Source organism: Thrips palmi, unplaced genomic scaffold (genome assembly GCF_012932325.1).
Source record: "Thrips palmi isolate BJ-2018 unplaced genomic scaffold, TpBJ-2018v1 HiC_scaffold_17, whole genome shotgun sequence".
NCBI classification, from domain to species: Eukaryota; Metazoa; Arthropoda; class Insecta; order Thysanoptera; family Thripidae; genus Thrips; species Thrips palmi.
Window position 1 is genome coordinate 7,740,674 of NW_023144626.1, and position 21,852 is coordinate 7,762,525.

At 61.3% G+C, this 21,852-nt stretch overlaps 1 protein-coding gene across 1 annotated transcript; it reads left to right on the forward strand.

Annotated features, from left to right (window-relative positions):
* The first annotated feature begins 758 nt into the window (after positions 1–758).
* LOC117643988 lies at positions 759–21,272 on the forward strand. The gene is made up of 6 exons (XM_034383175.1): positions 759–1,648; positions 19,146–19,332; positions 19,524–19,702; positions 20,756–20,862; positions 20,953–21,121; positions 21,180–21,272. The coding sequence occupies exons 1-6, from the start codon at positions 875–877 to the stop codon at positions 21,270–21,272; spliced, it is 1,509 nt and encodes a 502-aa protein (XP_034239066.1). The 5' UTR covers positions 759–874.
* The last annotated feature ends 580 nt before the right edge of the window (positions 21,273–21,852 follow it).

Sequence of the window (21,852 nt, forward strand, 5' to 3'; positions counted from 1 at the left end):
TCGTGTGCGAATCTCCGCGAGTGCCAGTCAAGCCATGGGACTGTTCGCTGTGGCCGTCCGCGGGGCGGCGCTGTGACGCTGCGTCATCCGCATGGCCAGGCCTAGCCGGGCCACCCAGGGCGCCATCCCGGAGGCCATCCCGGAGGCCATCCCGGAGGCCACCTCGGAGGGCGGGACGGCAGGCAAGGCCGCAGGCAAGGCCAGGCCGGGGGCGACTCATTGCTCGGCGTTTTCGGATCGTCACGCGGCCTGACAAGAGGAGGCATGAGAACGCCGCGCCGCGAGCCACACGCACAGAACGCCGCCGTCCCTCTCCTCCTGGCCCTCCACCACCTCCACCACCTCCTCCCCGGCCCCCTGCCGGCTTCGGCCCCTTCGGCCACCGCTGCTAACTTGGCCAACTTGGCCGCCCCCGCCTCCGCCTCCACTCTGCCGCTGCCGCCCCCGGCGACACCCTGCCAGCAGTGCCAGCGCAGCCGTGGTGGCCGAGGCCGGCATGGGGGCGCGGGGGCGCTCGGGGGCGCACGTGTCGTAGGGCCGTGGGGGCCATGCGGGCCGTGCGGGCCGTGTGGGCCTAGGGGTCCTCGCCGTGCCTTCGCCTCGAGACCCGCGGGCCTCGCCCACCTCGCCCACCTCGCCCACCATGCCACGGGCGCCACGGGCGCCACGGGCCTAGGCGAGAGCGGCCGGGGCGGAGCGCGCGCGGGCGGAGTAAGGGTCCGATGCCCTCCGGGCGTTCCCTTCCGCCAGCCGCACCGTGCGCAGCGCGCGCAGCGATGCACCGCCTGTGCCCTGCGCCGCGGCCCCGGACCTGGTCCCTCCACTTCGTCCACTTCGTAGCTGCTCAACTGGACTTGCTCCGAGGGGCCGGACCATGCCCTTGGCTTGGCCGCGGGCCTACGTACTCGTCCACACGCTTAGCGACGTCCCCCACCACTCTGCTGCGCTGCTGCTGCTGCTGCTGTTGGCGACCGGCACCGTCGTCGGCGACCATCATCACCACCACCGGTCCAACCACTACGGCATAGCGCAAAGCTTCGCCCAGGCCCTCACTGGCGGGCAGGGCCCCGACGCAGAGGGCAACTTCTACCAGGACTCCCCCATCTCCAGGCTGAACCCCTGGCTCTCCGCCTGCGACCTCGCCCACCCCGCCACGGCCCCGGACCTGCAGGGCCCGTGTGCCACCATCATGTCGCGAGGCCCCGGCACCGGCCACGCGCACCCCATCAGGGTCAACGGGGACATCGCGGAGGGGCCGGGACCGCCGCGATCACTGCCGGGCACGCCGCCCGGGCCCGTCAGTGAGGAGAAGTGCCCCAAGTCCTGCTCGGCGCACAACGCTTCACACACGCAGTGCCTTCGATACCTCCACGAGTCGGACAAGGAGAAGCTGTGCTCCAGCATGAGTGAGGCCCGGCTGGCGGAGTTCCGGCTGCGACACTGTTGCGAACACTCGGTGGCCAACTCGCTCACGCCCGAGGCCCTCAAGGCCGTCCTCTCCTCGTCCACCCAGTGCCTGCACTACCTCGGCACGCTGCTCGACCTGGACGCGCTGGCAGCCAGGCTGTCCTGCGAGTTCGGCGAGATCCTCTCTCGCTTCGACTGCGACCATCTCTACTCGGTCAAGTACCGCTGCACTCACTGCCAGGTAAGCCGGCTTTAAGGGCATTCGGCCGGAAACAACTACCTAGCTTCTACTTTACTTTGCCTCGGGCGTGTGCTGAAGGGCATTGCATTTTCAGCAAAACAATGCTCCCCCTTGGCAATTCAACAGGAGTTCTCCTTCCCGAGGCTCCCTTCCCGCCAAAACCGGCAACTAATCGGCGCCGCTAGTACATCGCATCCTCTGGTTTCAAGCTCAGCCCGCACGACCGCCGCGTCACACTTTACACCTTGATGGCGAGCCAAGCCACGCCTAGCCGCCCCGCGGTGCGCAGTCGCTCACACTGAAAAGGCGTCCACTTTGTCCTTCCTGCCCGCACTGCCCTGGCACTGCCGCACCCCATTGCTGGAAGAAAGAAATTGGATGGACACCCCCTCGCCTCCCTTCCATCTCCAACAGCCTCCTTTTCTCGTGCACAAGTGCATCCCCCCCCTCCCCGTGCCGTGCCCGCCCTGACAACTGCCCTTCTTTCACACAGAGCCCCCACGTGACCCCCCCCCCCTTTTCCCACAGTGGCAGGCTGGGGGTGGCGACCGACAAAGAGCGCCGGGGGGGGGGGGGCAGAGCGAAACGAGTCCTCAGGTGCGGAAAAGGCCGCAAAAGGTGGTCCATCTACTTTTGCACCGGCCGCTTGCACCTCGCTGTCCAGACACCTTCCTTCCCTCAGAGGGAGCACTGAGCACTGCAAACAGCTTCAGGCTCGGACTGCACTCCAGTCGCGACTCCCGCGTTGCCCGCAACCACCACGGCGACGACGGACAGCCTTTTCCTCCTAACCTTTTTTTTTCGTGGACGGGTGGTAAGGGTGGGGGCATCCCAGGCCGGAGGCCGACCCCCCTCCGCACCCCTTTCTCCCCCAGCTTCCTTCCCCCTTGGCCGCGCTGGAATAACATACACTGCAAAGGCACAGCCCCAAAGCAAATATTGGCCTTCACCTGTGTGGAACACTCGCTCGCGGAACACAGGGCGCGCGCGTGTGTGAGTGCGTGCGTGTGTGTGCTTACGCGTGTGAGGGTGCGCTCTGTGCAATGGACTGGACTAACACTGCTGCCCACCCTTCGCCTCGTAACGAAAGCAGTGGAAATCATACTCCTGCCAGACCGGCCACTGCTCGTTCGTCGTGGTCAGCTCCGGCCGAGAGATATTCGCCCCAGCCCCTTAATTCCCTCTACATTGTCTCGCGGAAATGATTTCCAAGTTATTTTCCCGTGACCGGGGCCGGGGGGCGAGCCGTCGGGGCGGCGAGCGGACGGCCGCTTTGTCATTCGAGCGGTGCAGCGGCTCAGCGCCCCCATAAAATCATCGGCCATAACAGCGTGCGCCCCATGGGTCCTCCCCCTCCCCCTTCCCCCTCGAATCACATACGGCCGACATACGCAGTTATGTAGTGTAGGGGCGACCAGTGAAATCACGGCAGTAAAATGGACCGCCCGTTCAGAGCGGCAGGACGACGAGGACTGCGCAAGCCACTGGAATGTTTCTTTTTAGCAGATGATACCTTTACTACTTCAAAACATACCTAGAACTTTACAAGACACAAAAAGGTGTCAGCTAGCTTTTACTCGAGAGTCCAGAAACCAAGTGACTTGCACATGTGTATCCTACTATCTTTAGAATGAGCCCATAAAAACCCCGTAGAGGAAAAGCAAACGAGTATCATCTGCTTTCATAAACGTTCGTTAAATGAGATTTTTTGCCCCCAGCCAAAAATTTTAAAGGGTCTATCTTGTCAAGATCATCTTCTTCCTGTTTGTCGGAAGGCGGCAATTTTTAATGAAGTCTATCTCTGGCCGAGATCACTTTTTGCTGGCGCTGCCGCCTTTTGTTTAAAACTTTTCCCTTTTTTTTTTGCTGAAAACGCGGCTTGGTTTTTCCTGCCGTCCATCAACACGGTAGACTAAAATCCCGGATTTCCAGTCAAAGAGAAGACTCAAACTATCCCTTACCTAGCCCGATTTCCACCATCTTGAGGTAACCAAGGCTCGTGAGTTCGGTTCCAGCTCTCTTTTCAGACTCTAGAAATGAACTCAGAGCCATACTCGTCTGAGCTGTGTGCGGCGAGTCGGGCCCCCTCGCTCCACCACTCGCGAGTCAATACGCACGGTGCTGCAGGCGTTCCGAAACGTGTTCAATCCCTCTGCCTCTCTCGCATCCTCTCGGGACGCCCCCTGAGTGCGAGAGAGACAGAGCGATACTCAAGCCCCGTTCAGAACCAGCCCGCTGCGTATGGTAATGCCTCTGCGCGGCATCAAAATGCAGCCGGATGCAGGCGACCTGTCCTGTACCCCCCACCCACCCCACCCCGCCCCCTGCTCGGAGTCCGCGGGGACCAGGGCGGCCGCAGTGGCGCGCGGGGGACGGAACCTTATACAAGGCCTAGCACGGCCTCGGACAGCGCGCGGCCCACTGGCCCGCGCACACCGGAACTAACTTTCCACCGCATCCGTGTCCGCCCCGTCCGCCCCCCGACCGAGGCCTGGCCGGGGTGGTCGGTGCCGACTCGGCGGTCGGCGAACGGTGTGGGCAACTGCAGACTGCAGGCAAGTTAGCGGCGACACAAACCCGGAAGTCCAACCTCACATGTCAGGCCTGGCGGCCCTGCAGGCTGATCCCGAGAGTCTCTCTCGCACTCATGGAGCGTCCCGTATAGGTGCGAGAGGGACGCAGAGTGACGGAAAAGACTCTCAGCCTGCTGGCCTGCGTTTCAACACAGCAGCCGTGCGGTTTTCGCCAAGGAAAGGGACCGTCTCCTCCGCGCGTGCTTTTTGCTCCAAGCAAGGGCGCGCACATGCCGCGCAAAAAAAAAGCCAATTCAGCTGAGTCCTTCTCTCTGAGTTCCCTCCTCTGATCCGGTTTTGGTTCGACCGGGGAGGTACGATCCCGGCTTACAGCCCCCCGTCCGTGCTCCGACAATTCCGTCCAGTGGCCGCAGTCGCCGGTGGCGTGGCGACGCCGCGTCCCGCCGCGTCCCGCCGCGCCCAGCTTTGAGCGCCTGCAGTGTAGGCCGCCCCCTCGCTCCGCCGCACCGCTGCCCGGCGGGCTGGCCTACCCGGAGGTTCGCAGGCGGCGTCCGGCGGCGGCAGTGGAGGCGGTCGAAATCCCGCGCGTGTTTTAAACTCCAAAGTCGATAAATGGGACTCGAAACGAACGTGTGACCCCACCAGTGGATTGCCCTCCGAACGAGGAATCCATTGGTGGGGTCACACGCTCAGGTCGAGTCCTGTTTAGCGACTCTGGAGCTCAAAACGCGTCTAGAGTTTGGGCCGCCTCCAGCGGTCTTCTGGCCCACTGTGCGGTGGCGCGCGGCGGAGTAGAACCGATCGGGCACGTTGTTGGGCGAGCACGGCGCGCGGCCGAGGCCAAGAACAATGGCGGCCGTTATGCAATGCATTGAATGGACGGCTCATTGACACGCCGTGTAGTGGAGTTGTGTGGCATCCGTACAGAACAGTGTATCTACTGTGGGGCTCCCTGTGAAGATGCGTTGTTCTGTCAGATGGCCACTCAGTTGAGAGGAGGCGTTGCGCGACTCCAGCGAGCTGGAGCGCACATTCACTTCATACAATAAATTGTCATTGAGTCAATGGTACTGTCTTTCAATGTCATTTCGTGTTTGACAGATCAATGTTTCACATTGGTACGAGGAAATATTGCGAGGAGTTAAAACGTAATTTTACTTCAGTTACTTCAGCTTCTGTCGATTAATTCCAACCTATTTCACACAACTCGAAGCGTGGGGAGCAGCGGAGCGTGACGCGGAGACAGCGGCGATAGGGTTACCGGGCGGCCCGGCCGGTGTGGGTGTAGGGCCCTGTAGGCGCTGGAGGGGCCCGAGGAACCTCGCGGGCCACTGTCAGGCTCGTCCGGGAATCCGACAGGCCGGCAGGGCCGAGGAGCCCCGCCTAGGGGACAGCACAGGGGTGGCGTCGCAGTGGATTCGCCAGCAGACCGGCGGAGGCGGCCAAAACTCGAGACGCGTGCAGAGCTCCAGAGTCGCTAAACAGGACCCGAACCGAACGTGTGACCCCACCAATGGATTGCTCTCCGAACGAGGAATCCATTGGTGGGGTCACACGCTCAGTTCGAGTCCTGTTTAGCGACTCTGGACCTCAAAACCCCGCCGGGGCTTTGACCGCCTCCACCAGTCATCCGGCCCACTAAGCGTTCCGCTCGCTTTGCTTGAGCGCCTCTTAGTAAGGACGGCCATGTCTCGTTTTGCAGTGCAGGCGGGCATGTGTCGGGCCCGAAATGGCGTACGATCATGTGTGGTCAGGCCTCCCACCTCGCCCCCCGCACCGCTGCGCGCCGGGCTGGCCTACCCGGAGGTTCGCAGGCGGCGTCCGCCGGCGCGCCGGCGAGGGCAGGGTCGACATGAGCCCGCTCCTCGAACCAAACGTGTGACGGGGCTGCTCTCCGAACGAGGAATCCATCGGCGGGGTCACACGCTCAGTTCGAGACTCGAACTCCGAGTCCTGTTTAGCGACTCTGGATCTCAATACGCGTCTAGAATTTTGGCCGTCTCCGCCGGTCTTCTGGCCCACTGTGCTGCGGAGGTCTTGGGGCCTCGCGGCTGGCAGCTTCTGGTTCGCCCTGCCCTGCTCATACAACCTGTACCTCGAAAGGTTGACAGCCATTCCGGCGGTCCAGTGAGTCCAGTGGTCGGGCGAGTCGGGCCCACGCCTCCGGGTGGCTGGCGCCGAGGCTGGCGCTGCAGGCCCCGGCAGCGACGCCCGGCTACGACAGCACTCCGGCCGCCACGCCCGCGCGCTCGGCCGCTCAAGGCTGGCCCGGTCAAAATCCGGCACCCCCCACCCCCACCCCCGCTGGCCCGCCCCTCCAGGCCGCGGGCCGCCCCTCCACGCCCCACCACGCCCCCACTGTGAGTACGGCTGGGGCTCCAGGCAGCGGGGCCCTGCACGGCCGGCACGGCCCCAGCGGGGCATGAATGGGAGCGTGGCTGCCTGGGGCTGCCTGGCTGCCAGGCTCCAGTTATTGGGATGGCAATCGATCCGGCAGCAGCCAGAGCAGCCAGCGGCGTGCAGCGTCTTGCCCGCGTGCCGCCGCGTGCGGCGTGCCTCCGCACTTCCCCCCTCGTCCGTTTGCGTGACCTTGCTGTCTGAACACAGCCATCCACAGCATCGGCTATCGGACTGGCACTCATTTTGTGCCAACACTGCAAAGCCGGTGGTAAGTTTGCGTGCCACAAACTTGGCTAGCCGTTTTGAATGCCACAAATTGGCAAGCTTGGCCCGGTAATACTCCGCAGCTTGCCAAAATTCGGCAAGCTTATGAAGATTTCCGACCAAAAAAGGACCATCAAGTGACGACTCAAATTTTGACAGTGTGGTGGCCCGTGGCCCATGGCGCCCCCGCATTGCGTTGCCCTCCTTGGTGCGGTTGGAAAATGACGTGCTAAAGTGCGCTGGTCCGATAAGCATCTAGTGGGGAGCAATCTAGCCCCGCCGAGCCCCGCCTAGCCCTGCAGTGCTTGCGGAGCGTTGCGAAGGGCTGTGTACACAAGGGCGCCATTGGTCGCGCAAAGGGCGGGCGTGAAGGGCGTGGGTGTCTTGTCCGACAGAGCGAGAGGGAGCCAAAGGGAGTGGCCGCGCAACCCCAGAGAGCCGAGGGGAGGCGAAACAACAACTCTGTTGTTTTTGGGCGACTGCAGGCGACTTATCCATGGAAGGGCTTACGTTTGCAGCCCCTAAAGTGTCACGACTCCGTGCTCAAAAATAATCGAGTAGAAATTAGGGTGCGCTAACTTAACATTTATTGGGATTTTGGGTTCCTATATATCTCCAAATCCGATACGGACTCGAGAAGGGAAGCGCGTTAGCGGCCTCTTGTTGTTTCGTAAGCCGGCAAGCGAAATTGTGTTACAAGCTCGACCAACTTTTTCCACTCTGATGGAGACTTAGAGACAAATGTGTTACGTAAAGTTGGCTTTTGCAATCAATCTCTTACAATGCTCCTGCATTCTCTGGCTGCCACGAGAAGCCGACAGGAGAGACTGGCCGAGACTGGAACGGGCCGTGTTACGCAAGTGGCCACTCCGTTGGACGCACGGACGACAACAACATTATTTCGCAAGCGAAAAGGTCGTGAAAATCGTGCACACACTCAATTACTTTTCAGATTTTTGTGCAATGCACGAAAAATTTGTGCGTGATGTCATGTCAGATGTTTTGCTGTGCCGGTTCGCGCGCACCCCCAGCCAGCGACGCCGGAGGAGGCCCGCCCAGAAAGAAGGAGAACAAGAAGAAGGAGAAGAAGGGGAGGCTGGCGAAGTTAGTGGGGCCCGGGGGCGACGCGGGGTGGGTCCGGATCTGGGGCGAGGCGAGCACAGCGGGTGCTGGAGGGGGGGGGGGGGGGGCGGTAGGCGGGCTGGGGACTTGCCAGCGGCACCGCGGGGCACCGCGGGAAGCGGCGAAGCGGCGCGGAGGGTGTTGGTGGCCCCGCACCGCTAAGACAAGAAGAACGCGCCGAGTCATGCCGAAGGCCCGACCGAAGGCGGCAGTAACGGAAGTAGCGGCAGAGGCGGAAGCCCTCCAGGCGGGGGGCCTCGCACCGGCACGCGCGCGCACCGATTATTTCCCTCCAGTAAGGGTGGGAGCAATCTAAATGTCTTACGATGAAAGGCTGCAGCAACATAATGTGGGGAAGATTTCACACTGTTTTACCAGTAGTATTGCCCTCTGTTTTCAAGACCACTGGACCGCTCCTTGGCCATTCCTCACGAAGCCGTCCCCTGGGCTTGCCCTGGGCCTGGGGCGGCCCCGGCAGCCCCGGCAGGCGCGTAACGCGTGACACACCGCCAGGGAGCCTCCGGGTCGGCAACGCCATGCCGCCGTGTCCGCCGGGATGGCCTACCTGCCCTGCTGCGACGCAGCGGAGCACTGTGGGCCTGAAGAACGGTGGGGACGCCCAAAATTCCAGACGCGTTTTGAGCTGTAGAATCGCTTAACAGGACTCGAACCGAACGTGTGATCCCACCAATGGATTGCCCTATGAACGAGGGATCCATAGATAGGGTTACACGCTCGGTTCGAGTCCTGCTTAGCGACTCTGGAGCTCAAAACGTGTAATGAGTTTTGGCCGCCTTCACCGGAGTTCTGGCTCTGGCCCACTGTGTGTACGAGGTGCACTACTCGTCGAGCGTCTGTGTGTGCACGCGCCCGTGTGTTTGTGGTCCCATCAAATGTGTAGCTGACCCAGTTACGCGGGCGCCAACAACGCTGCGCCGCGCTGTGCCGCGCTGCGGACACGGGGTACTTGACGTTCACCAGTGACAAGCGCAACACACGGCCGGCCTGCGCGCAGCACCGAGGACGCACAGCGCGAAATTTGTCGACTGAAACCGCAACACCTTACCCGCAACAGAGACGAGGATGAACAGGCCGCGGTGAGCGGCAGGTCTACTTTGAGGTCTCCTTTGCCTCCGTCTCCTTCATCGTGACCGCGACCGAGGTGAAGGTGGTCGCGTCGAAGGCGGGCGGGGGCTACACTGTGTAGGGGGACTTGGCGACGCGCGGCTTACGGGCCGTCCTATACAAGTCTTCCATGTTTAATGCATGGCAGGGCGTGCCCATGGCTGTGCGTGCCCATGGCGGGGCGGGCCCATGGCTGTGCGTGCCCATGGCGGGCGGGCCCATGGCTGTGCGTGCCCATGGCAGGGCGGGCCCATGGCAGGGCGGGCCCATGGCAGGGCGGGCCCATGGCAGTGCGTGCCCACGCCAGGGCGGGCCCGTGGGCCACTGCTGGCCTGGCCACGGCCGGATCGGACAGGACAGGCAGTGCATTAGCATGCGGCCCAAATCATTTCCAAGGCAATTATTCTCAAATCGCTTTGCAAATAAGCCCGTAAGCCTAGGTGCGCCAACTCGTCGAAATTCCGAAGCCAGGTCCATGTAGACTGTGGCGGCGGGGCGTTTTCTGGCCGTCATCCCCGCGGCCAGGCTTTACTACTGCAGCAGCAAAGATCCCCCATGCGACTGAAGTTGTCTTCCTCCTGGATTGCCGGTGACATTCCTCTGCGTGATCCCCCTCCCCTGCCGGGCCCTGCCGGGCGTGGAGGGGAAGAGGCTGCGAGGCCTTATTGAACGCTGCGCGAGGTGTTAACTTGGATACAATATAAATTCCATCGGCGGTGGTAAGGCTCGCACCACGTAAAATTTGCAATTGGAATTCCCGTCGCGTCCCGCACGCCTGGAGCGCACTCGGCCCGGCCCGGCCCGGCCCACCACAGCCCTGCCCGCCCGCTGGAGTGGCCAGTGTGGAGGGCCACACACTGACCACCGCGATCATTGGTTTCCAATCAAATGTTTTGCCGGCTGGTATTTTCCTCACAGTGCAGCGCTCAGCGACAGCACGGTAAAAACGGTACTTACCTTCTCGTTTTCCCAGGAAGCTTTTAGTAGAGACATAGCTCATTTTCAGGGGGTTCATGGGAAAACCAGGAACTGTTCTTACCGTGCGGATGTCCGTCTTCTGTCCATTGGGCTCGGGCTGCCATTGCTCCATTGACTTAACCTGGTCACCTTTTTTCCCGCCAAAATACAATATAGGCACCAATCCATTTATTTCAGATTGGATTGCAAAAAATACAGAAAGCAATGCGCCGCTGTTGCACCTTTTCCTGTCCGCCTGACCGTCGTTCGAAAGGAGGCTCCCCCCCCCCCTCCCCCTGGTGGGCAGGCAGTCTGCAGGCTCGACCCTAACAGCTCCATCTCATCTGATAAACCGACGGCTGCTGGGCCGTGCCGCGCTGCCGCGCCTTGGCCGCGCCCTCAACGCGACCCCGACGAAATTGTTTCCCTCAGCACACTAATCCATACGACCCGCCGCCTGTACAAGGGGGGGGGGGGATGCGGTTGACAATGTTCGGCACCTCCATTTTCTACACCGTTTTTCTTGTACGTACGGCGGCGGCAGCGAAAATTTGCATTTCAAATCGGGGATAGAAAAAAAAGGGCGCGGCCGCATTTATTAGGGAAACTGCAGTGTCGTGGAGCTGGCCGCGTTCATCTCGAATCGAGGCGGCCTTTTTTTTAACCGTTTCTTTTCTTCTCTCGTTTGTTGATGGCCGAGTGAAGGGGTGAGGAGGTGGCTGCCCGAACTGCCCTGTCTAGGTCTAATGGAATCAAGACAGAGTAACTCTCTCTCTCTCTCTCTCTCTCTCTCTCTCTCTCTCTCTCTCTCTCTCTCTCGTGGCGATATCGACGGTGACGGTGACGGTTCTGGTCGCTGTTCCCTGTGAGGTCGTTGGGTTGGGGGTGGGGGTTGGTCTGGCGGGCTGCTGCAGGATCATGCCCATGGCCAATCGATTCTGAGGTCAGATCAGAGAGACTTCCAGGAAGCGGGCTTGGGAATTAATTTTAACGACGATCCCGTCGGCGGGCTGGGCCCGGGGCCCTGGCCCTGGCCGGGACAGCCCCGCGGTTCGAGGCTTTGGCTGGCTGGGGCACGGCTGCTGATAAACAGGGCGGTCGCAGACCATGGGAGGGGGCTGGCCCCGTAAGCCCGGCGCGTCAGTCAATACCGCATGCAGTGGGCTGATTCCGAACTGTGCTTTCTGTCCCTCTCGCACCCCTGCGGGAAGCACCGCGAGTTCGAGAGAGAGAGAAAGAGAGAGACAGAGCGACGACAGCACTGTTTGGAGTCAGCCAGCAGACATCGTCGGTAATTAACAGTTGGCAGCAGTGCGTAGCAGCGCGCCAATGAAGCGGGTGCACTGCCAGCGAGCGGCAGTGTGTTTTGATGCCTTGTTCCTGCGTCTGGCCTGCACTTTTAAAAGGCTACGAAGCATTTGCTTCATAAGAAAATGAAGCCATTATGTTTCTTCGTATTTTGAAGAAATGCTTCGTATGGCGAAGGATTTCGCTTCACAATACGAAGTATTTCTTCGTAGATATTACAATGCCTACATTCTCTTCGTGTTGCGAAGCGATTTCTTGTAGAGTTTTTACTGTGTGTGCTCGGGCCTCGGGCCTGGGCCCAGGGTCCAGGGCCCAGGGCCTACCCCTCATCCCTCCACTGTTGCCTACCGTGCACTCCCTGGCGACAAGCGACAAAGCCCTCACCCCACCTCTCTCTCTCTCTCTCTCTCTCTCTCTCTCTCTCTCTCTCTCTCTCTCTCTCTCTCTCTCTCTCTCTCTCTCTCCCTCTGGCCGGGCTGCTTTCAGCCTTCCAGCCACATCTCTCTGTTTATTCTGCCGCTGAATCCTTTCAATGTGCTCTCCGCCGTCACTTGAGTGTGGACTTTCCCCTCCAGATTGTGTCACCCCACAGCTCCGAGAAGCTACCCCTTTAAGCATTTTTCTAGATCGCACAAACACTTGCCTCTTCTATTGCGCCTCGCCAGCCCCGTCCCCCCGGCCAGTGCCCTCCTCGCCCCGCCTCGGGCCCTTTGGCTGAGGGCGAGGGCGACGTGTCAGAGGGCCGTGCAGTGTAGGGCCCTGTGGAGAGGTCGGAGCGGTCGAGGGGATGTGAAGGTGAGGCCTGGCGCACAGTGCGTCGCTGTGCGTCGCCCAGTCCTCTGATTCTGAGAGTCGTCGCTCTGTCTCTCTCGCATCCACACGGGACGCCTCAGGAGTGCGAGAGAGACAGAGCGAGAGAGCCAGGTCCGCTGGCCGGCAACGGGACGGACGGGGCTCGTGCGGCGTGCACGTGTCCTGGCCGCCCGGTCACGTGGCCTGGAGCGGGCCGCGGAGTTACGTCACGGTGTAGTGGAGGGGGAGGGGCGGGGCGGCAGCGGTCTTAAATGCAGGAGCCGGGAAGGTGATGCGGGCGCGCGCCTGAAGGGTGAAGCGGGTGAAGTGTGAAGGGTGAAGCTGAACTCGTTGTGTCGCTGCAAAATTAGCCGATAAATCGTACCTTTCTCAAAATTTGTCGATGGTTCGTTCGCATAGCGGAGTGGAATAGAGGTTTAGTATCGGAGTACTGTAGGGTGGTGCGGGGCGAAGAGCCTGTCGGAGTGGAGGTCGCATGATGCGATGCCACTGCACCACCGCCTGCTTCACCCTTTTCGCCCTTTGGCCTCGCCCACCACACTGCATGAGGTTATATTGGGGATCGCGCTGCTGCCGCCGCTGCCGGGGAGGGGCTGTAATCTCATCGCAGCGGCTCCGGACCTTTTTTCCTTCTTTCACTGTCTTGCGCGCACGAGTGTGTGTGTGTGTGTGTGTGTGTGCGTGGGTGTGTGCGCGTCGTGGAGGCAAAGGCAAAAAAAAGACGTGGAGTTCGGTGGCGCTTTTCAATAAGGCTCTGGCCGCAAGCAAGCCGCGGCGCTGCGCTAGGCCCGACTAGGCTGGTCTGACCTACGGCTAGGGCAGGCCGGGCTCCCCTCTGCCTCCTCCGTGTACGCACACATGCACTCGGCAGGGGATCATTCGCACAGGTGGGGCCCGTTTTTTAGACCCCTAGCTGACGCGAGGCCGCGCGAGGCTCAGAGGGTAACTCCCTGCGGAAGGGGGGGGGGGATCCCATTCCGACGCGCATGTGCCAATTTTGTGACGATGTGTGCCCGGGGGTGTGTCAGTGCGTGTAGCTAGGTCAGCACACTGAGAAAAAAATTCAGAGCTGCGTACTCAAAATTTAGGTGTGTACTGAACACACACAGAGCAAGTGTGTACTGAGTTCACGCTTAAGTTTTCAGCGCGGGTGCTGAATTTTTTGCTTCAAGCGGGGCGAAACAGCAAGCGCAGCGTGCCCTACACTCTAAATTAGAAATATCCGAGACCGGCTCCGGATTGCGCTGCCGCGGTCCGTTTCATTACAGGAAACAAGGCAGCCACGGGGTTGTTTCCGAAGAGCGCTGTCGTCGCTCTGTCTTTCTCGCGCCTCCGCGGGGCGCCTCGCGGTGCGAGAGAGATGGCGGGGCAGTGGGACGGTCCGCAGCCGCCCACCTCGTAACTTCAGGGCGATGGCTGTTGCCCAGGGCTAAGTGCCCGTGGCTGCCTTGACTCGGCGGGCATGAGCCCGTTGTCGAGTGCGGCTCGGTCCTGGCCGCCCTGGCCGCCCTGGGCGCCCTGGCCGCGCTCAGGGCGTCCGGAGCGCCGGGGAATTACAAACAACGCGGACTGACGGGGTACCGAGCACCGTGGGCCACTGGTGGGCCACTGGTGGGCCATGGAGCCGAGCCGGCAGATCGAAGCGGGATCCCGTCTTCCGCCTCCCTGCTGCCTCCTCCTCCACCGCCTGCTCCACCGCCTGCTCCACCGCCTCCTCCAGTTCCCAGTCATACTCGGAGTCCCTGCGGGATCGCAGCCCTGGCGATGAGGCCCGGCGGCCGGGCTGGCCCGAGGGCTGGCCCTCCACACCGGGCGGTGACGACTGCCTCAAGGGTCCAGGGCGGGGGAGGGGGGAGGGGCCAGAGGCGCGGCCTGAGGCGCCCACGCACTGGAAAGGCGGAGTCGCGCGTCGCCGCCGGAGCCGGCGAGTCGATCCCACAGACTGTTTCCGAGAGTCGAGTTCGTCGCTCTGTCTCTCTCGCACCAAAAATCGACGTAAGGCATATGCAGTGCATTGCCTCGCGGTGAATGGTTCGTTGTGGCCCCGTCTGTGTACGGCCCGGGGCGTGGCGTGCCTTGGCAGTGCCTTGGCGTGCAGTGCTCGACGCCCGCGCCGCCCATTGCCACCGTTTCCAAGCGTCAGCTGAGCGCCGCCGAGCTGCCTTGCCGCCGTCCCGGACGGCATGCCCACACCACGGCCACCGCAAAGTGAGGGAGCAACCACCGTCCCGAGCTTCGTCGGGGGGCACCTCTCCTGCCCGCGGAGAGCTGTACACGACGGCAGTTTTTCCCGCGCCGACCCAGTGACGCCCCCCCCCCCCTTCCCGACTCAGCGTCAGGCGCGCTGTAGCTGTAGGCGCCAGCCGAGCTCGCCCCGACATAGACTGTTCCTCTGACCCTGAAGCAGCCGGTCAGTAAGCCTTAGTCGGAGACGAGCCCACCCATGATGTGTGTGTGTGCGCGTGTGTGTGTGAGTGTATCTTTAAAAGAGAGTGGTGCGAGTGTGTGAGTGCGAGTGTGTGTGAATGGGGGGCACGTGTGACACGGCGCAATCAGTCACCCTGACTGACAGCGGGTGGAGAGGGCTTCTGTATGCGGAATAGGGCTGCTCGACAAGGGCCCAATAACGGAAAGGGTCGCGGTGGCGAAAGCAGCGATCGCAGCAGCGATCTCCTGCCTCTTGCCAGTGTGCCAGTGCCCCGCCCAGGGCCCCGCCCAGTGCCCTGCCGCCTCCAAGGTGGGCAACACTCAGGACGACCCTCGGACCCTCGGGACCCTCATCGGCGGCGCGAAGGACCAAGGACGTTTGTGTCGTGGGCGCGGCGTGGCGCGGCGGGTCGGGGCACCGTCTCCTCTCCTCGAAGGCTCCAAGGGACCGAAGCCCTCCCTGACAAGCTGCCCTCGTGAGGCGGGCGGTGCGGGCGGCGACGACGACACAGCGTGCCGAAAAGTTGTTGGCCGTCGTCGGGGCTGAAGGCTTCAGCCTGGTTGACGACTTGGAGCTTGCCGAGCCGAAGCTGCCATCGCCGTCACGTCGGCGTGGTCGGCACCCCCGGGCACCTGGCCGAACAGGAGAAGAGGACGGCCTCGTGCAGAGCGCAAACAACAAACAAGTAATCACGGGGTGTTTGCCGCCCGCACTGGAAGCGGTGCGGTTCGGCCGTCGGCTACCGCTGGCCACCGCGATCTCAGCCTGCCGTGTGGCCGTCCACTGGCCTGGCTCCGGCCGGCTCGGCGAAGTGAGACGCAGCGAGGCCGACCCTCGTCAAAAGCACCTCCTTGACTCCGTCCGTGCGTGCTGCGGACGCGGGCCGCGCCGGTGAGGCCTTGCCACGACGGCACCGCGCCGGACGCTCCAGGACGCTGGATGACCCTGGGTCCGGTTGGTGGTCCACCACCAGGCTGAAGAAGGCCGAAGCGACGATGGGATCCAGCGGAGCCCGGTGCCTCTCCAAACACTCGCACCGACACTTTGAGAAAGCAGCCGCTTATAAAGTCGGCTCTGGCGCCGCCCATACTCCACGTGACGGAAAGCGTGTTTGCGCCTGACCTCCACGTCGCCCCGCCCCGCCACGCCACGCCCCGCCACGCCCTGCCACGCTGCTCGCGGCTTCTTTGGACGGTCTGGCGGGCACCCCCGCCCCCTCCCCTCTTACCGATCCGCCGCACCCCACCCTGCAAAACCGCCACCCCCAGCGCCACCATGGGGCGGCATGGGGCACAGCCACCCTGCACCCCTTGGAGAGCTCTCTGCCGCCCTTCGCGGCGGGCCGGACGGTCGGACGCGACCGGGTGGGGCTGCTGAGGGCCCCGCGCTGCACGCACGACGCGGTGCTGCCTCGCTCGCCTTGCCTGCCTTTGCGTGCGTACCCGTCGTCAAAATACCTGTTGATGGACGCGTACCCGGAGGGTACCTGTCCGGAGCACCCCTGCCTGGCACAGGACCAGGGCGGCTGGCCGGAGGCTGCGCGGCGTGCCCAGGGCCTTGCACGGGGCCGGGACCCCGTCGGCCTGTCGGCCCCCTATAGGGCCGCTCCCGGCAGGCCTCCCTTGTAGGGGGTGGTAGGCGTAGGACGCAGGGCGTAGGACGCAGGGCGTAGGACGGAGGGCGTAGGACGCAGGGCGTAGGACGCAGGGCGTAGGACGCAGGGCGTAGGACGCAGGGCGTAGGACGCAGGGCGTAGGACGCAGGGCGTAGGACGCAGGGCGTAGGACGCAGGGCGTAGGACGCAGGGCGTAGGACGCAGGGCGTAGGACGCAGGGCGTAGGACGCAGGGCGTAGGACGCAGGGCGTAGGACGCAGGGCGTAGGACGCAGGGCGTAGGACGCAGGGCGTAGGACGCAGGGCGTAGGACGCAGGGCGTAGGACGCAGGGCGTAGGACGCAGGACGTAGGACGCAGGGCGTAGGACGGAGGGCGTAGGGCGCCACCGCGGCACTCCCCACTAACCCAAATACGGCCACCAACTCACCCCAGCGGCCCAGCGGCCCAGCCCTGAGCGGCACGGCGCAGAGCCGCCCGGAGCCGCCCGGAGCGGAGCGGCGTGCCGGCCCAGGCCCGGCCCGGCCCGTGCCATTCCGCTATTGATTCTGCGTGGGAGGCGCGACCAGGATGGAACCAGTCTCGCTGCACGCGGCGCTGGCGTGACGCGCCACGCGCACGCACGCCGCACGCACGCACGCCGCACGCACGCCGCACGCACGCCGCACGCAGTGTCAAAGGCGCGAAAGGGCCTCGCTGCGCGCGCGCTAGTGCGCTAGCCGCGGTGCACCACCGCCACGCCCTGCACCTCGCCAACGCAGCACGCTCATACCGATCGGCGGTTCGTCGCTCTGTCTCTCTGGCAGCCCCGCGGCTCGCCATGAGTGCGAGAGAGACACGGCGACGAACGCTCTGTGCGGAATCAGCGTGTGGTAGCGCGGTCAGGTCAGCGGCGGTCGCTGCTTTGGTGGACGCGGTGGCGGAAATCCGTGCGCGTCGGGGAACTCTGACTCACCGCCCCGCCCCTCCCCTCCCCACCCGCCCCGCCCCTCCGCGCCCCGCCCCTCCGCCCCGCCCCTCCGCCCCGCCCCACCCCGCCTTTGACGATGCGATTGAACCAGGAACGTCTCACAAAAGCAGAGCCGCATCCCCGTCGGCCCGGCCAATTCGCTGCACCACTCCACTGCATCTTTCCTCGTGATGGAATTCCGTCGCGACGGTCCTCGCAGAACCGTGGCCGTGTCTCTGAGAACGCCGGCAATTCGCGGAGACAGGCAGGCAGGCCAGCATGCAGCATGACTACCCCTCTTATCTCCCCCTTTACGCCTGCCTGCGACAAGCTTGCCGTAATCAACTTACCGGATCCTCGGCGTCAGACAGACGGTGGCGCGGCGTGGTGGGACGCGTAACTGGATTGGCCAGCCCAAAATTAAACAGCACCGCACGGCTCCAATAATCCTGCCGCGTTCGAGAAACCGTCAGAAAATGTATCACCTCTCGCTCTCTCACACTTCCCGGAGGTGGCCAAAACTCTGGACGCTAAAATGGGGCACGAACCGAACATGTGAATGGATTGCTCTTCGAACGGGGAATCCATTGGTGGGGTCTAACGTTCTATTCGAGTCCTGTTTAGCGACTCTGGAGCTCAAAACGCGTCTAGAGTTTTGGCTGCCTCCACCGGTCTTCTGGCCCACCGTGCACTCTCGCCCCGATGATGCTCGGAGCCAAGCAGAAAAGCGGCGCGCGCCGCGCTGCTTGGCAACGCTTTATTCAGAAGACACTCAAAGGAAGGAAGTCCTCGCCAGAGATTCGGAGGGCGGCGTCATAAAGGGGGGGGGGCATGTACTTGTCTGGATGCGTCCATTACAACTTCTCTGTGTCACTTGGACGTTATGCCGTGTAATTTGGCAGAGTGAAGCAAAGCCCAGAAGACCTATTCCGCGAGTCGCTTTCGTCGCTCTGTCTCTGTCGGACTCACGGGGCGTCCGGTGTAGGTGCGAGAGAGACAGAGCGACGGAAGCTGCTCTCGGAGTCAGCGCCAGGCCTCTCCCGGCATCCCCACGCCGCAACTGGCCGCAACCAGTGCAGGTACCCGAGGCACGCCAGAGAGGTCAGAGCAAACGCCGGCAAACGCGCGCTGAAAAGATTTTTGCAACAATCCTTTGCACTGAGTGATGCGTACTCTTCAGACGGTTGGTGAAAATCAGAGTGGAAAGAAAATTTGGCAACGATTTTCCCGGTGAATGGACTTCATTTCCTGTTCATACTGTTGTTGTTTGTACTGCCGTTATCACCGTCCACCGGAGACACTTGCATTCTGTGCCATGATTAGGCTGCGTCGCCTAGCCTTAACTCACCCTCTGTGTTGTGGGGAGCGAGAACATGCGAGATGGCACTTGGCTTGAAATGGAGCTCGGGCCGCAAACGGGCCTCTGCTTTACGGGTCCGGCAGGAAAACGAACGACCTCGCCGCTACCCCACGCGCGGGTGGTCCGTGAGTCTATCGCGCGTGGAGTAGCGACGGCGCCACCCCCGCGGACGCGCCAAATCGACGCCTCCCAGCCGAAGAGGCCACTTCTTTCCCCTCAGGTTGAAGATAGGGATCTTTTGCTGGGAGGCGTCGCGATGCCGTTTCGTGTTCGCAACGCTCCCAGCCGCTCCCAGCCCGCCAAAGGACACTACACACACCGTGTCCCGGTTCTCTTTAAATCTATTGTCCCGCCCTTGCCATGAAGTCAGTCACTATGTGAGCTGGTGCGCCGCACGGCGCTCCTGCAGTGCTGACCTCGCTGACCGTGCTGACCTCGCTGACCTTGCTGACCGTGCTAACCGTGCTGACCATGCTCACCTTGACCGTGCTGACCATGTGCTGACCGTGCTAACCTTTGCTGACCGTGCTCACCTTACTGACCATGTTAACCGTGCTGACCTTCCTGACCTAGCTGACCTCGCTGCACTTGCTGACCGTGCTGACCATGCTGACCCTGTTGCAGGAGTCGTACCGCCGCTGGGTGTGCAGCTCGCTGGTGCCCCACTTTCCACGGCCCGGCGGCCCCCGGGTGCGGCCCTGCAGATCCGTGTGCCGCTCCGTGGAGCAGAAGTGCCCCTTCTTCCTGCCCGGGGACCGCGCACCGTCTTACCCCACGCAGTACGCCGGGGAGCCGACCTTTCTTTGCGTGGGTGAGTATCATCAGCTGCAGGCAGACTGATTCCGAGAGTCGTTTTTATCGCTCTGTCTCACCTGTACGAAACGCCTCATAAGTGCGAGAGAGGCAGATCGACGAAAACGACTCTCAGTCTGCTGGGCGCTGCACTTTGACTGCGATGCGGCCAACGGAATCCCGCTAACACGGCGCTCCTTGCTTTTGCAGATCCCAACATCCCCGAGTCGGGCATCCAGCGAGCCAACTCGCTGTACGACGAGGACGAATGCTGCTACAAGCACTGTGACGAGCGCGGGCTGCCGTACCTGTGCCTCAGCAACTCCTCGTGCGCGCAGCGGCCTGCGGAGGACACGCCGCAGCCCGTCATCTGCGACCCGCCCCCGCCGGCGCCCACGCCGCCCCCGGGGGAGCGGACGCTGCCGTCGGCGTGCGCCGCCCCCACACAGTACGCGCCGCCACCTCCGCTGGCCCGCCCCCGGCCGTCGCACAGCAGCTCGTCGACGTCCGTGTCGGCCGACCTCTGCCTGCTGGGCCTCGTCGCCGTCTTCATCCTGCACCAGCTCGCCGTGGCGGCCAGGGCGGCCAGGGCCCCGACCTCCTCGCCGGCGAGGAAGTCCGTGGCCGTGGCCCCCAGGGTTGAGGCCAGCCCGAGGTCGGCGACGTCCACGCGGCCGAGGCCCAAGCCGTGGCCGCGGACGTGGCACCGGTGGCAAGAGCACAGTCCGCGGCCGCGCATCAGGCTCCGGCGGAGGCCCGGACAGCCTCGACCAGTGACAGCTCGGCCAGTGAGCCTGGCGGCGGGGAGCCTGGCGACGGGCACGCCCTCCTTGGTGGTGCGGAGAGTGATGCGAAGGACGAACCGATTAGGAAAGAGGACTACAGCAGTTGTAATATTGCCCAGTGTCGTGACGTAGCGACGGCGTCAAAGCGTGTTAGAGGATGAAAAATCATTTTAAAACTAGACTTAATAGACTCTAAGAAACTGTTAATTTTGTATGATATTTAGTTTCGGAGTTCCTTGTATTAGTAATGGACTTTAATTATTTCTTTTTAAATGACAATTTTTTTTTGTCTCGTTTGTAATAACATACTGTTTTCAAAGATTGGGTGTGGTAGAAAAAAATGTTGTAGGTTACAAGATTATGGTTGGCTGACTGGCGAAGAGGGCGTCCTCGACTGAACTAAGTAGCTATTCCTCCCAGCAGGAAACGTATACCTGTCTTGGTCATAGAGCTAATACAGCCTTACCAATGGATGTGTGTCCTGAAATTGTTCAACCTTTGATGCTTAGTAGGTATTTCGAACTGATTCGAAAGAAAAATAATTGTTGAAATCCACTTTTGAAGATGTCATTTCTTACTTCATCCGTAGGTTTTTATAGTAGCTAGACGACGATTAAGACTTAGGTATTATACTTTTCTTACTTGGCTTGCATGCAGTGGGACTGGATCTTAGCCAAGGTCTGTTACCTGTTATTCCTAATGTTAGAAAAGTTCAAAGTTAGGATTGTTATAAGCATTGGTCATTCCAGTCTATGGTACGAAAGGTACAAAAGGCATTGCTAACTGACTTTGTTGTTTATTGTTGTTGTTGTTATTGTTGGTACGACCTACACAAACTATCTAAACCACTGCAGCAAAACACTGGGACTCATGGCCCCGCGTGGTTTTGTGAAAACTTTAAATGTAACTGTTAGCAATGGAGTTTGTGAAACCGATATATTTATCATGTTTATTTGGCATCACCCTAAGTCGGCACATGTGGTGCCAACCGCTGTCTCAGTCCGACGAGTGGAGGCCATGCCTGTAAATACCTAAATGCGATGATAAATTGCAGTATTCTATATTTGTCCCCTATCAATAGGTTAATGTACCTAAAGTCTGCGTGTCGAAATCAAAACCTCCACGAGTGGCTGTAAACCAGTTGAGAAAAATCAAACAATTTTCAGATTTGTAACACCTATTTTTAATGAGAATTCGTTACGAAATGAGCATGGGATGAAGTGCTATTTGTTGCTAAGTATTATTCATAGATTGTTATTTTGGAAAGGATGGGTTGACCATGGACACGAACGACATAAATTTTGATTGCATGTATTGTGGCGCTTTATTTTTTTTATCGAGTATTCCAGTGCCTTACTAATGAGCTGGCGGTGGATACTACAGGCCATAACCTCACCCATAATATTTCGTATCATTATTGCTCAATCCTGTTCGTAACCGCAATGCAGTGCAGGCAGCTCTTTAGTGGCAAAGGTTCACTCGTACCTGCATCGCTGGCCTTTGCCGGCTTTTGTGTATATGGACAAAGTGCATCAAACTGAATTTCCAGGCAAGTTGATCGTCTCTTTCGGAGGCCTGGTATTGCTTCCCGCAGATCGTCATAGTCGTGCTCGCTAACTGGCAAAAGCGTTGGGCCAAAGCTACTCCACGCGCGGGAGACTCTATGCCTGGCTCCCGCCGAGGGGTATCGACTGGATCAATTCTGTTGCCACTCTGCTCGCCCTCTTTCCTCTTGCAAACTGTCTACGTACTAA

Coding starts and splice junctions, on each gene's coding strand:
- LOC117643988 (XM_034383175.1), top strand. CDS start 875: ATGCCCTTGGCTTGGCCGCGGGCCTACGTACTCGTCCACACGCTTAGC. Junction 1,649..19,145: donor ACCGCTGCACTCACTGCCAG/GTAAGCCGGCTT, acceptor ACCCTGTTGCAG/GAGTCGTACCGCCGCTGGGT. Junction 19,333..19,523: donor GCCGACCTTTCTTTGCGTGG/GTGAGTATCATC, acceptor TTGCTTTTGCAG/ATCCCAACATCCCCGAGTCG.